Source organism: Notamacropus eugenii, chromosome 2 (assembly GCF_028372415.1).
Source record: "Notamacropus eugenii isolate mMacEug1 chromosome 2, mMacEug1.pri_v2, whole genome shotgun sequence".
Taxonomy (NCBI): domain Eukaryota; kingdom Metazoa; phylum Chordata; class Mammalia; order Diprotodontia; family Macropodidae; genus Notamacropus; species Notamacropus eugenii.
The window spans coordinates 3,653,897-3,668,325 of record NC_092873.1 but is presented as its reverse complement, the minus strand read 5'-3'; the positions used below and the strand labels follow the sequence as shown (position 1 = coordinate 3,668,325).

General features: G+C 41.6%; 1 protein-coding gene across 1 annotated transcript; it reads right to left on the bottom strand.

Moving 5' to 3' along the window:
• Positions 1 to 10,029: 10,029 nt before the first annotated feature.
• LOC140523320 (olfactory receptor 9I1-like) lies at positions 10,030 to 11,010 on the bottom strand. The gene has a single exon (XM_072638246.1). The coding sequence runs from the start codon at positions 11,005 to 11,007 to the stop codon at positions 10,030 to 10,032; it is 978 nt and encodes a 325-aa protein (XP_072494347.1). The 5' UTR covers positions 11,008 to 11,010.
• Positions 11,011 to 14,429: the final 3,419 nt, after the last annotated feature.

Genomic DNA, 14,429 nt, shown 5'->3' with positions numbered 1-14,429 from the left:
GTAGTAAAATTAAAGATAGAGTTTTCTTCCTATACAAGTTCCTAGACAATATCCCACCCCCATTCCCCAAATTAGGAATATCTCATCTGGGTGATTACAAAGTTCCCTTTAAGAGATTTGCATAGTGGATAGAATGTAAGCCTTGGGAGGAAGAAGCTTTTGACTCAAACCCCACTTCACACACTCACTGTGTGAACCAAAAGGAGTCAGTTCCTCTCTAACCCTCACTTTCTTCACCAGTAGAAAGGGTACAGGCTCAAAGGAAATAAGGTAGACAGTGCATTAGCAATCTAAGTATGATGTTCTACCATTGTTGCAGTGCATCTTTAGACAAACTATTAGGATCAAAATATTAGGGTAACATTTCCTAAATTAACTGCGGACACAAAGACAAATATGTGACTTGACAGAGACTCAAGATCATTAACCAGACAGACCATGAGAATGGGCTAAATACAATAAGATTCAGCCAGCATAAGGATAAGAGTTTTTGGCACTTAAATATAAGCCCTATATGAGAGTAGAATGAAGAAAACTCAACTAGAAAGGGATTCAAGGGAAAATGACTTTGATGTTTGAGTTGACTCGAGGACCTAACTGAGCAGACAGTGTGACAGGGAAACTGAGAAAACTGAAATGTTTGTGTCAATAAAAAAGGAGGGCTTCTTTCCTGATTTACTCTGCGCCCCTCAGGCTACATCTGGAGCAGCACTCTTGGCCCAGGAGAGCTGAAAAGTAGAAGCTAGAGGGGAGGCAGATATAAACTTAGCAGGAGGGATCTAAAATTCCTAACAATTAGACCCAATAGAAAATGGGATGGACTGCCTCAGAAAGTAGTGATTTTCCTCTCTCTGAAGCAGTTTTGATAAAAAGCTGGTTAGACAGCCTGTAAGGATTGCTTCATATCTGTTGTTTTTCAGTCCTGTCCAATTCTGTGACGTTGTTTAGGGTTTCCTTGGCAAAGTTACTGGAGTGCTTTGATATTTCCTTCTCCAGTGGATTAGGTGAACAGAGATTAAGTGACTGGCCCAGGATCACACAGCTAGGATGTGTCTGAGACCGGATTTAAGCTCAGTATTTCTAACTCTAACTTCCTATCTGCCTCTTGTTTTTTATAGGAGTCATCATTTGGGAAAAGGTTGAAATCAATATTTACTCAGCTTCTTTTCAACTCCAAATGACTTAACGAATACTAATTGAATTAAATTAAACTTTAGGATTTTGGGCATCCCACTTCAGGAAGCCTGCCCAGAAAGATGGGGGCATGCCTTCTGAAGGAAGCCGGGACATTTGTCTTGGAGAAAAGAAAGCAAGGGGAAGAGTCAGAAGGTGATTGCTGGGTTTGGGACGGATTTTGCCTTGTTTTGTTTGCTGAGGGGCATGCTGGGGAGAAGATGACTACTTTCAGATGTCTGAACAAACAAAAGGTAGAAGAGGTTTTGAATCTCTTCTGCTTAGCCCCACAAAGACAGCACTGCACCTGACTGCACCTGTAGGAGGCTACAGGGAGGCAAATATCAGCACATCATGAGAAAGACATGTCTGATAACTGGAAGTGTCTAAAAATAAAACTAGGTGTCTTCAGAGGTAGTGATTTCCTCATCACAAAAAGTGGTGAAGCAAAGAATGAAAGATTGTCACCAGCATTGTAGAAGGGATTGCTGACTATGGTAGAGTGAAGGGGAATAGAACAGATATCTCATGTGATCTCTGACAAAGAGTAGGAGCAGAGTTCCCCTTTCTGAGATGCTGTGAAATTGACTAGTACATGAGACCCACTCACTAACAATTTCATTTCTATACAGATCAATATGGTCACAATTCTTTTAGTTTCTTTCACAAGCACTCTCTCTCTCTCTCTCTCTCTCTCTCTCTCTCTCTCTCTCTCTCTCTCTCTCTCTCTCTCTCTCTGTCTCTCTCTCCCCTAGATATATATATATATATATATATATATATATATATATATATATATATATATATATATATATATATATATATATATATATATCTTTCTCTCCACACACTCACACATGCACATATACAGACATGCACAAACACACACACACACACCCATAATGAATGAGCCAGGGTCAGGCTGTGCCCATTCACACTGATACAATCTTGAAGGACACATCTTGGGGAAAACGAGTATAGAAAGACCATAACTCAGCTCCACACATGTGCTCCCCTACCCTATCACTTTGACCATACTTGCCCCTCTCCTTTAGTACTTCCCCAGGAATAAAGGACAAGGCTTACTGTTGGCATGGTGGCTGCTCTGGAGGCTGGTGAAAGGTCACCTTCTGCTGGACAGGCTGGGCATGTAAGGGCGTGACAGCCCCAATGAGCACATCCCCCTGAACAGAAAGCTGGTCAGTAGTACCAGGGGCAGGTAGCTGGCATGGAGATTGGACAGCATTGAATGAAAAGGGGAAGGAGACCAACATAAGGACCAACAGTGAGCAGTGCTTGTTGATGGGTTCACTCTGTGTAGACTTGGTCATCTTCAGTCCTCAGAGGATGCCTTCCCACATCTGCAGTTCAGTTCTTTCCTGAAGTCCCAGAAGTCAAGGATCATTGCTATTAGGAGACTGAGGAATAATCCCTACTCAGAACTCTGACACTATGCCCCCTTTGCTCTCTCTAGAAAATAGTCTCTTTTACTAGATACAGTTTCTGGATCTCCCCTCTTAAATCTTCCTCAAGCAAAGCCTGTGCCAGCTCTGGTAACAATGTGAGAGTCCTCAGCTCACCTCCCCCTATTTTGGTCATGACTGTGCTGGAGCTCTCTGAGGCAGCAAGTCCCTTAGGCTGAGCAGGAGCTCAGGCTTAGCACAGACATGATTCCCCCTGCTATACCCCTGTTAGTCCCCTCCCTTCAGGACAGAGCCTAACCTCCCATACACAAAGAGTCTTTCCTAAAGTCAGCTCTTAGATTTGTGTTTATGAAGGATCCAATCTGGGCTCCCTGACAACTCCAGAGCCTCCAGGGTGTGAGCACAACCTGTAATCTGGAAAGCCCAAATGAGGTTGAGTAGCAGGTGGAATTCACTGACCTTGAGGTTCTCCTGAAGCTGTCCTCATGATCCCAAGAGGGTTCATTGTCCCCTGGATGAGGAGGGGAAACACCTGTACCCGATCTATCCCTCCAGAGCCACTAGACAAATGTTTATGTCTCAGACTGTCTACTGCCACGGATCACCTCCATTAATGGGAATGAGGCACAATGGCATGGAGGTCCAGCATTCATTCTAACAAGTAATTCAGGAGCTCAGGCTGTACTACAGAGTCAGGTTGGCTATACCAATGAGAACAGTGCCCATTTGTCTGATGGTCCATAAAATGCTTCCTAAGCACTTTCCTTTCTCATAACACCTCTGTGAGGTAGAAGGCATGTGTGATTATTTCTGTTTTATATTTGATGAAACCAAGAGTTTAGGAGGAGAAATGCCTTCCATGCCACACCAATCACATGGCTACTCTAAAAAGGCATTCAATAACTTCTCTTGGGTCACTCAGTTGGGAGCAGAGGTGGGCTTCCTACCAACAAACCACTTTCATATTTCCATTTAAGCTGTTTCTGGTTACAGAGAACTTCATGTTCTAAACACAAACTCATGAGAAAGGTTGGGCAGAGATTATCTCCAGATGACAGAGCAAGTGAGTGGTGGAGTCCAGGCAAGAAACCAAATCTTCTGGTTGCTCACACTAGATTTATGTATCACACACAGCTTCGCTTGCCCTGCATATTCTGTGAATCATTGAGTATAGGACAGAATCACAGTTCTCTGTCACTCTGTCTATCCCAGATACATCATTAAGTGCCTGCCCAACCCAGTATGCCTAGTCCAATACTACATATAGTCCCTGCATCAACAAGTTTTCATTCTAGATGAAGGAAGACTGAACTATTAAATATTTAACAACTGTCTCAATCAGGGAGAAAAGTGCACAGGACACATTTTGAAGTTTAATCTGCATTGTGGATATCTTCTCCATCAGCTAATTCTAGACAATCAAAAAAACAATAAACCAAGTCACGACATGAATCAATTGCCGTTTTTGAGGTGTAGATGCTCATGATGAAAATTTAAAAATCAGCTCTATGTGCTAGCTCCACTATACTCCTAAAGAGAAAGATGGCACCACAGTAGGTTTTAAATGGAAAAGAGAATAAATGATGAATAAAGTGAATTATTTGTGCATAGCAATGTCAATCCTTTTAGCATTTAGCTCATGAAAGAGAGGAGAAGGCTTTGGAAAGGAGTTTCAGGTTAAAGTTTATCTTTAATATGGATCAAATGCTACTGTGGATGAAGAATAGCCCTACCTGACTTGTGATTAGCTCTCTAGCCTGACTCAGAACCCCCCTGGCCCTTGCCCTGCCAGTGCATCCTTTTCCAGCCTGCTAACTTCATTGACTTCAAATATCACCTTGACTGGATAACGCAATCCCCTCCAACTAAAAAACCCACAACATCTGCTTGTTACTGAGAGTTGTGAGACAAAATCTGCTATCCAAGCCCTTCCTCAATCTACCTCCACCCTGAATTTTCAGCCTTCTTTCTCACTACTCTTCTAAACTCAATTGATCCATCCATAACATTATTAGTGAGCCAGGCACCAGGAATACAAGAACAATGGTTAAAGAGGTCTTGCCATAATGAAGCTTACATTGCAGTGAAAGAGACTATATATATAGATAGGTGGGATAAAAGCACATACAAGAGAATTTGCAGAAACAGGGAGCTGGGACCTGGAGCAAGTGGGTGGAGAAAGAGGGAAAGTATATCTCATATAGGAGACAGCACTGAATCTGAATTTGCAAGGAAACAAGGGAAACTAAGAAGCAAAGGTGAGAAAGGAGTGCATTGTAAGCCCCAGGTTTTGGAAAGTGAACAATACTCTTGTACCTTCCCAGTCACCAATGTAGTGAAATAGGTTTGTGTGCTTCCTCCCATGTTTTTTATCATGATATTTTCAGTCATGTTGTCGAATTCTTTCAATGAGGATGAACACAGCATCAAGGTCAACTACCATAATGATTCCAAGTTGTTCTATTTGAAAACATTACAAGCCAAGACCACAGTGGAGGGAGAATTTGTTCCTGATCTTCTGTTCGCAGATGATTGTGCACTTAATCCAGCCTCTGAAGCTGAGATGCAACAAAGAATGGATTGATTCTCTGCTGCCTGAGATAATTTTGGCCTAATAATTAACACCAAGAAAACACAGGTTCTCTATCAGCCACCACTACACCATCCATATGTAGAACCATTGGTTACAACAAATGGAGAAGTTTTGAATGCTGTAGATAAGTTCATTTACCTTGGTATCATGCTTTCCAGGAATGTACACATCAACAATGATATTGATACATGAATTCTCAGTGTTAAGGAGGCTCTGTAGAAAAGTTTGTGAGAGAAGAGGTATTTGACCACTAAACTGAAGGCCTACAGAGCCGTTGTGCTGACCTCATTGTTGTATGACTGTGAAACATGGACAGTCTACCAACACCATGCCAGGAAACTGAATTGTTTCCATTTGAGTTGTCACAGGAGGATTCTGAGGATCACCTGACAGGATAAGGTACCAGACACTGAAGTCCTTGCTCAAGCTGAACTGCCAAGTATTCAAACTGTGTTTCAGAGAGTGCAATTCCAATGGGCTGGCCACATTGTTCAAATACAAAATATATGCTTGCCGAAAAGACTGTTTTATGGATAACTCACATGGGGCAAGTGATCACATGGTGGCCAGAAGAAGCAATACAAGGACACTGCCAAGGTCTCTCTCAAAAACTTTGGATTTGACTGTGCAACATGGGAGACACTGGCACAGGACTGCTCAGCACGGTGTGCCCACATCAGAAAACGTGCTGTGCTCTATGAGCCAAGTAGAATTGAGACAGCACAAAGTAAATGTAGGATGTGCAAATGTGGGGTATCCACCCCAAATATTCATACAGACTATCTGTGCCCAACCTCTATCAGAGCACTGCAAGCTCATATGGGAATATGTGGTCTGATCAGCCACAGTCAGACACACTATAACTTCACTTTATCATGGTGATATCATTTTGGTCCTCTTCGAAAATGAAGGACAACAACCAGGGGAGGAACCCATGAAAAAGTAAGGAAATGGGAGATCTCCTATACCAAACGTCTGGTCACCATCCCCTGAATAAATCTTGTGCTTTCCTGTTCCCTCTTCAAAGATCCTTTCTATGGTGGGCTTGGAATATACCTGTAATCGCTTCTATTAAGGAGACTGAGACTGGTGCACTAGGCTAAACCAAATGGGTGTCCAAATAAGTGAGGAGACCTTGAGATCTTAACTCCTCCAAGAAGCGATCACTGATAAAATGACAGTACCTCTCTTCCTTGAGATCCAGCAGCCCTCCCTGTTAACACCTCTCCTTGGGCACTTGGTATTAGCTCCCTGTCTGGTCTCCAGAACTAAAATGCAAACACTGTGTGGCCAGATCATAGGTCCAGAAATGGTCCTGCTCTGTCATGTACCTCACTGCAGGCAAATGCCTCAATCCATGTGCCAGGTGACAAAGATGCAGTGTGGTTCAAGGGGCAGGGCACCAAACTGGAAGTCAGAATGTCTAGGTTTGAACCCTACTTCTGCCACTTATTTATCTCTCTGATTTTGGCAAATCACTTCATCTCAAGTTTCTTCTCTGTAAACGGAGGAGGTTACACTTGGATCATGCCTAAAGTCTCCTCCAGATTATACATTCTATAATCCAGAGAGAAAAATGGATTTTAAAAACTAGATCCAACAGAGAAACAAATCCTAGTGATTAAAACCTCTACTGAATTGGACATGACAAATAGCAGATTGTGTCCTGAGAGCAGGCTTTGTTAGAGGGAAAGGAGAGAGACACAGGGTTTTTCTGGCCGAGGAAAGTGAAGACACAAAAGGAATGCCATGGCTGGGGAAATTGAACACAAAACTGAAAATGGATGTGAACATGCCTTGAAAATGAGTAATAGCAACTTCTCAATTCTGCCAAAATCATAAGATTAGGAATTTAGACCTTGAAAGAAACTTATAGATCATCATGCTTAGTGTAACAACATCTTTATTTTATAGATAAGAAGAGTAAGAAACACAGTAATAAGTGACTTTCCCAGGATCACACAGCTAGTAAATTCAGAGATGGTCTTGGAACTCAAATCTCCCTGAATTCAAATCTAGAACATTAAACATTAAGGAATGTAACAGAATCCCAAAATGGGTGATTTTTGGCACTCATTGTGGATAGGGATAAAGTTTCTTGTGAGAGAGAGGTGGAAAAGTGCTGGAAACAAACTTAACTGGGTCATAAGGTTACTGAGATAGAGTTTGTCCTGTGTGAAATTAGGAAGATGGTCCACGCTGTTAAGGGAAGGGGAGTAATCTATGGTCCATTGAACAGAATAAAATTCATGGGCCCAAAAAGAGGTGGGAACCAAGGCCTTGCTCTCAGACACAGAATTCTAATTCTTTGGTCAATTAATGTAGGAACAGGTAGGTGTAAAAATGGTGAGTTTCGACACAGGAAAAAGCTCAACTCAATTTTTTGACACCCAGGTTGCTGTCAGTCAAGATGACAGCATGATATAATGGAAAGAACAAATAATTTTGAGTCAGAAGACCATGTCCCTTAGTAGTTAAAAATTGCATTCTGCCCATTTCAAGGTGTCTAAATCCACCATTTTATACCCCATCCATTGCTAAGCTAATTAACCAGTGTAGTAGAGTTCTGTGGCTGAGACCAAGACTATGGACGACACTCTTTTTTGGCCTTGCCACTTCTTGGATATATTATCCTTGGTTAAGTGCCTTCCCTTGGCTGAGCATCAGATTTAGGAATAATTATATCTAAGATCCCCTCCACATATACAATCTATTATTCCAGGAAATATAAAAAATGAGGCTAGAAAGTCATATTCCTACTGCTTCTACTCTTTTCCCTCACTTATATCAGTCACAGTATCTCCTCCTTAGTCACCTGATGAATCAAGAAGCATTTATTAAGTACTTAATATGGGCTAGGCACTGTGAAAAGCACTGGGGATAGAAAAAGGCAAAGACATGAACTTTCTCTTAAAGGCCCAGTGTTTAATGGGAAAGCTAACAGCCCTACTCCTACCCCACACTCAGTCACCCAACTATGTAGGAAATTCCCCTGCTATCAGTCTTACAACAGGGGTATCTGAAGATGGCTAGCTATTGGAACCTTCCTTCTTTCGTGGACTTGTTTTCCCTTATGCTCCAATCTAAGTGATAGGTGCCTGTTCATAGAGACTCTCAGTCTTCTGGGACAGAAAACAGATGTTCCTGTCCTGTGTGCAGGGAAGGGCCTTGGTTCAATAACACCTGGTTTCTTCTTGTCATATTTGTGTCCCAGAAGTGACCATGGAAGAGAAGGGCTGGGCTTAGCAGGAGACAATGACATAAAAATTCTTTTGTTTCTGGGTAAAAATGGTGCAGGGACAACTGAGATGGACTAATCTTCCATCGAGAAGATGTGTCTCCCAAAAAGACACATCTCTCCCAGTTATGCCCAATAGAGTGGCATGTGAGGAAGTGATTGCACAGGTCACCCTCCTCAAACACCACATCATGCTCCAGTTCAGTTCCCTTCCAAGACCTTGACTGCACTACTGATGGGAGTGCTACAGACATTTGGTTTCTCTCCCCCTCCCAGACTACATACCACTCCAGAGAAGCCAGCCTCCAGAGTGAACCACCTGGGCCTAAGGCAGGCAGCAGAAGCTCAAACAGGTTTGAGAGCAGAGTATTGGTAAAACAAAGGAAGTGTTTAAAAAACAAAACATCAGAAACAGTGTGAACAATACAAAAGAGGGTGATGTATGTCTTCAGAGGGATCATAGCATTTAAATGTACAGGCTAGCTCCCCCAAGGCCCTCATTCTACAATTCAAGCAGAGAATAATGACTAGTCCATGGTCACACAGGTCACAAGGTAATTAGTGACAAAGGCAGGATTTGAAGCCAGGTCCTCTAATTCCATATTCAATGCTCTTTCCTAGAGTGATAAGTAGAGTAGTATGACTCAGGCTCTGTCCAATGTGTTGAACTTGTAGAGGGCTGATAGTATTTCTAATCTTTAGCACAAAATAATAATAATTAGAAACACATGATAATTGGTCTACCTGATGATGGGTTGAGGCCAACTGCTCCCCCACTTGCTGCCCACCTAAGGGTACACTTTCTATGTGACTTGTATTGTTTTCCCCAGGGCAAAAATGCCTAGTACCAACACCCTTTCCATTAAACCACAGTGCCTTTCAGAGTGACGTCAAATAGGCCCCAAATTGGAAGAATAACATGAAGATAATCCTAATGAAATTTGTCACTTTTTGCTATTATAACATTTATAGAATTTGAGGTTTTTAAACCACAATAACTGAATGAATTGAGCCATTCAAATACTACCTCCAATAAAAATTAGCAGTCTTTCCTACATGGGGCACCAACCTGCTGGCTACTTTTCTGCTTAACTATGCCTTTCATGTGCCTCTCTTATGTACTTACCACTCCTCAACCTACAGTACAGGTTTTTGGATACTTAAAGTCATTAATGATGGAGCTGGAAGAGATCTTATGAATCCCCATGCCAAATCTCAGTGTTGTAGAGGTGAGAATTAAGACCTAGAGAAGAGCAGTGATATTTCTCATGCTACACAGTGACAAGTTGGTGGCTCAATTAGGGGTCTCCAGACTCCCAGCTGACTGGTCATTCAGATTACTACACCATGTTCACTTGTCTTAGGATCTTTCCTACTAAACCATAATTTCCTTGAGGTTACGGAACTTGTCTTACATTTGCAAATGGGACTAGACTAGATGACTAATGAAGTGCCTTCTAGTTCCAGAACATGTGATCCCTCTCAGATTCTAATAGAATGTCAGTCAAAAAAGAATTTTATAAATATCAGCTATTATCATTCCTATTATTTGGAGGAGGATGCAGTCAAGAGGAATAATGAGTCACCCAGAACTACATCTCCTAGGAGACATGGAGTCTACTGATGACTTTTCTGAAGGCAGCTTTCACCTCCTTATTCCTCAGGCTGTAGATGAAAGGGTTCAGCATAGGGATGATCACTGTATAGAAGACAGACACCACCTTGGCCTCTTCAAGAGATTTATTTGAGTTGCTGCACATATACATGAACGTGAGGGTGCCAAAAAAGAGCATCACAGCTGTGAGGTGGGAGGTACAGGTGGAGAAGGCCTTGGCTCTGCTTGCAACTGACTTGACATGCAGGATGGCCCTGATGATGAACAAATAGGATACCAGGATCACAAGAGCATTGACCAAAATAACAAAGTTGCCAAAGAAGAGAATTAGGATTTCAGTGGTGGTGGTGTCACTGCATGAAAGCTCAAGCAGAGGTGGCAAATCACAGAAGAAGAAGTTGATCTGGTTGGGCCCACAGAAGGAAAGCGTGAATGTGCAGGCTGTGCGAATGATGCCTCCTGATAAACCACCACCATAGGCTCCCGTCACTAAGCCCCAACAAGTGCCTGCTGTCATGGCTGAAGAGTACAGGAGAGGACTGCTAATGGCAACATAACGATCATAGGCCATCACTGCTAGCAGGAAACACTCAGTGGCAGCACAGAATGTGAAAAAGAAGAACTGAGTAGCACAAGACTCATAGGAGACACTTGTCCTTCCAGTGACCAGAGTGACCAAGATCTGAGGAATAATGACTGAGGAGTAGCAGGCATCCAAGAAGGAGAGGTGGCTCAGAAAGAAGTACATGGAGGTGTGAAGATGAATATCCAAACGAATCAGGAGGACCATGCCCATGTTGCCCAGCAGGGTGATGAGATAGAAACTGAGAAACACCAGGAAGAGAATAACTCCCAACTTGGGATGGTCAGTGAAGCCAATGAGAATGAACTCTGTCACAGTGGTATGATTCTGCTCAGCCATTGACTCCTCTGTCGCCTGATTGGGTGAGGGAGACAGTGGCATTAAAGATCCTGGACAGGGCACACAATGTCACATGGCACAACCAGTGACACTAAAAAGGAAACTCAATAAGGGATTAAGGGACACTTTAAGGAAAAAGTAATTATCTCATCTCTCCCTAGGCAGGATCAATGAGTACCAATGATCAGCCAAAACCCTGGCACAGGGTATGGGAAGGCAAGAGTGATTGCTAGTAAGGGTAAAGAGAGAAGGATTCTCCACCAGGAAAAGAACAAGACAAAACAAGATAATGAGATTGTAACAGCTAACAATTATAGCACACTTATTATGTGTCAGACACTATGCTAACTACTTTATAATTGTTATTTTATTTGATCTTCACAACCCTAAGAGGTAGGTACTATTATTATACATTTTACAGATGAGGATTCTGAGGCAAACAGGTTCAGTGACTTCACCAGAATGAAACAGCTACTGCCTGAAATTGGATTTGAACTCAGGTCTTCCTGACTGCAGGCCTGGTACTCTAAATCCCTACCCGAAGTTTACATTTGGTGGTCAAAAAATCTAAAGGACTAAGTCAGTCAGGAAAACGTTCCAGCAGTATGACATTCAGACTGACAAGGCAGAAAGTAATAAAGAGGTCAAGTATGGAGCAGTTTAAAGAAGTTGGTTATTTGTTTGATAGAATGGTATAAAGGGACATGAATGTGGAAAGAAAGGGGATCTATTGTCCTCTAGAAGACAATCCTCAGAGCAAGGAACAGAAAATAGAGACAGCAAGATTTCAATTCCTTTTAAGAAAAAGGTTCCAAGAATTATGAGCCTCCTAAACTGTCTTGAAAACTAGTCTGATTGTCTCTAATGCAAATGCTGGAAGACAAGGTAGGAGGAGATGGCTATTCAGATAAGAATTGCATCAGATGACTTTTGAGATCCACTCCTACTCTGAGATTCTACTTGATTCTAAAAGAATGTGGATGACTGTCTACAAAGCATCCTATGATGTTACATCAACAGCCCAAGGCAGCAAGTTATAGTTCTCCTTTCTCTGCTGGTTTGATGTGAACTTAGGCAAAGCACACAATTTGAGTTTCAGTTTGATCCTCAACAAATTAGGACCAATGATAAGACTGGCCCTTCCTACTTCACTTCTAATTCAGATCTAGCTGATTGAAATTGAGGTCAAAATGTTTGATAATAATTTTAAGTTATTCTAAAAATAGAAGAGTCCATTTACTGTGGTAAAATCATTATTTTTTTAAATACTCTTATTTCTCACCTTGGAATGACAAAGAAGTATTGGCTCTGGTAGATTGTACCAAGTTGTCAGAGGTCTGAACTGCAGCTTTACAATAGACTGCTTTCCAAGGACCAACCTAGACAAACACAAGTAGGCTGACCAACAGGTAAGGAGTTTCTTCAGCCATAATAACTCACAAAAATTATGTGTTATCATGGGGAACAGGTTTGAGTTGTTCCCATGGTCGATAACCCAGATGGGTGAAAATATTCATCTGCACTAGGATATGCAAAATAATGCAGAAACTCTGGCTACCATATGATCAAACAATCAACCAACTAGTAATTGTTAAGTGATTCCTAGATGTCAGGCACTGCACTAGGTGCTGGGGAAACAGTAAATACTCAAAGTGAACTTGCATTCTTGTCATGAAATACATGTATGCAACTGTGTCTTCATGTACACATTATTTATAAGGTCTATAAAAAATGCACGGTCACATCAGTTATTGACTCTCCTCCATATCTTCTGATCCTTCTGACACCAATGCAGGATTTACAGTACCTGTATTAGGAAACAGCACTTTCTCAAGCTGGAACCAGGTGGAATGGTCCCCTTTTAAGACACCTCATATATTGTCTCAAATCTTCTCAATAACCCAATGGTGCAAGGAGATCAGTCACATAATTAGAAGTTGAGGGTAGAAGTGATAAGAGATGTAATTATTCATTCTACCTTTTCCATTTAATTACTGAAGTCCTGATTCTGAAGAAATTTCCCACAAGTTTGCAGGCTGAGATGGTCAGAGCTGGTTGTTAGATTGGATGGTTATTTTTTCTATTGATGTCTCAGTGGGGTAACTCAGAAACAACTTTGACTGAATGGTTTGTCAAAAAACTAATAGGACTGATTATTCCTCCCTAAATTAAACAGGTATGTGTCTCCATAAAACCCACCAAAGTCCAGGTGAAAGTCAGAGTGGTAGTAACAACTTGTCTTTACATAGACCAAAGGGGTATTGAAATTGCCTCTCATGATGGTTATTAGTAAGTTCTGTGAAGTCCATAGCTTTGTTACTAAATCCCAGAGAAATGCACCAGATACACTTCCAATCTTAAAGAGAAAGACAGTAGAACCTCATATTCAAGGCACAACTCATCAAGGAATTCATTATCTCCTCCTCTCCACAAGAGAGGAAGAAAACTACGTCTTGGGAAATCACGAGGCTCAGGGGAGCTGGTGACAGCATATTCCTGCTGTTACTTCTCTGAGATACTCTGTGACCTCAGAGACAAGGTGAGCTCTATTAGACAGGAGCTTGCACCACTAAATCCACCAAGACAAGCAGAACAGCTTGTCCTGGAGCACCTGAGCAGTGAGACTAAGGCACATTTCCCCAGCAAGAAATGTATTATCTCCATTTCACATAGAGGAATCATATTCAAAATAACTTGCCCACAATAATTTAGTATTCTTTCATTAAAACACACTGCCTCACTGAAAGCATAAAGAACACAGAAAGCAGTCCCACAACCATCCACCTCTAGCACCATATTTAAAAATCCATAGTGGGAAGGTAACATTCTCCATACTCAGCCAACTCTCTCATGCTTTAATTTAATTCATTTCCTCTTGTTCCAAAATGAATTGATCCAAGCTTGCAAATGTAACTGCTCCAGGTACTGAGCCCAGAATTTGACTTGTTGCTTTAGTAGCAGTCTGAGAAGTGCTGAATTCAAGAATCATACATTTTAAACTGGAAAGAACCTAGATGTCACTGAATCCAAGCCCCCATCTTAAAACATGGGGAAACTGAAGATCAGAGAGGTAAAGTTACTTTTGAATGATCACACAAATAGTGAGGGAAACACCTAGTCTTCAAAACTATGTCTTCCATTTCCAATTCCATAATTCTTTCTACTGTACCACAATACCTCTCATTCATAGACTAAGAGCTGTCAGGATAAACCATCAGAGATCTAGTTTACAATTTTTATTTTACAGTTGAAAAAACTGAGCCAGAAAAGGCTAAATGATATATTCAAGGGCAAACAGGTAGTACATAGCAAAACCCAAATTTGAATGCCAATCCTCTGACACTGCATTCAATGTTTCTTCCACTGTTGGGAGAAAGAGGCAAGGTGGTGAAGTAAAGGCAAAGACTTACTTGAGCTCTCCCAAATTCTCTTCCAAATAACTTTAAAATAATGCCTCAAAATGA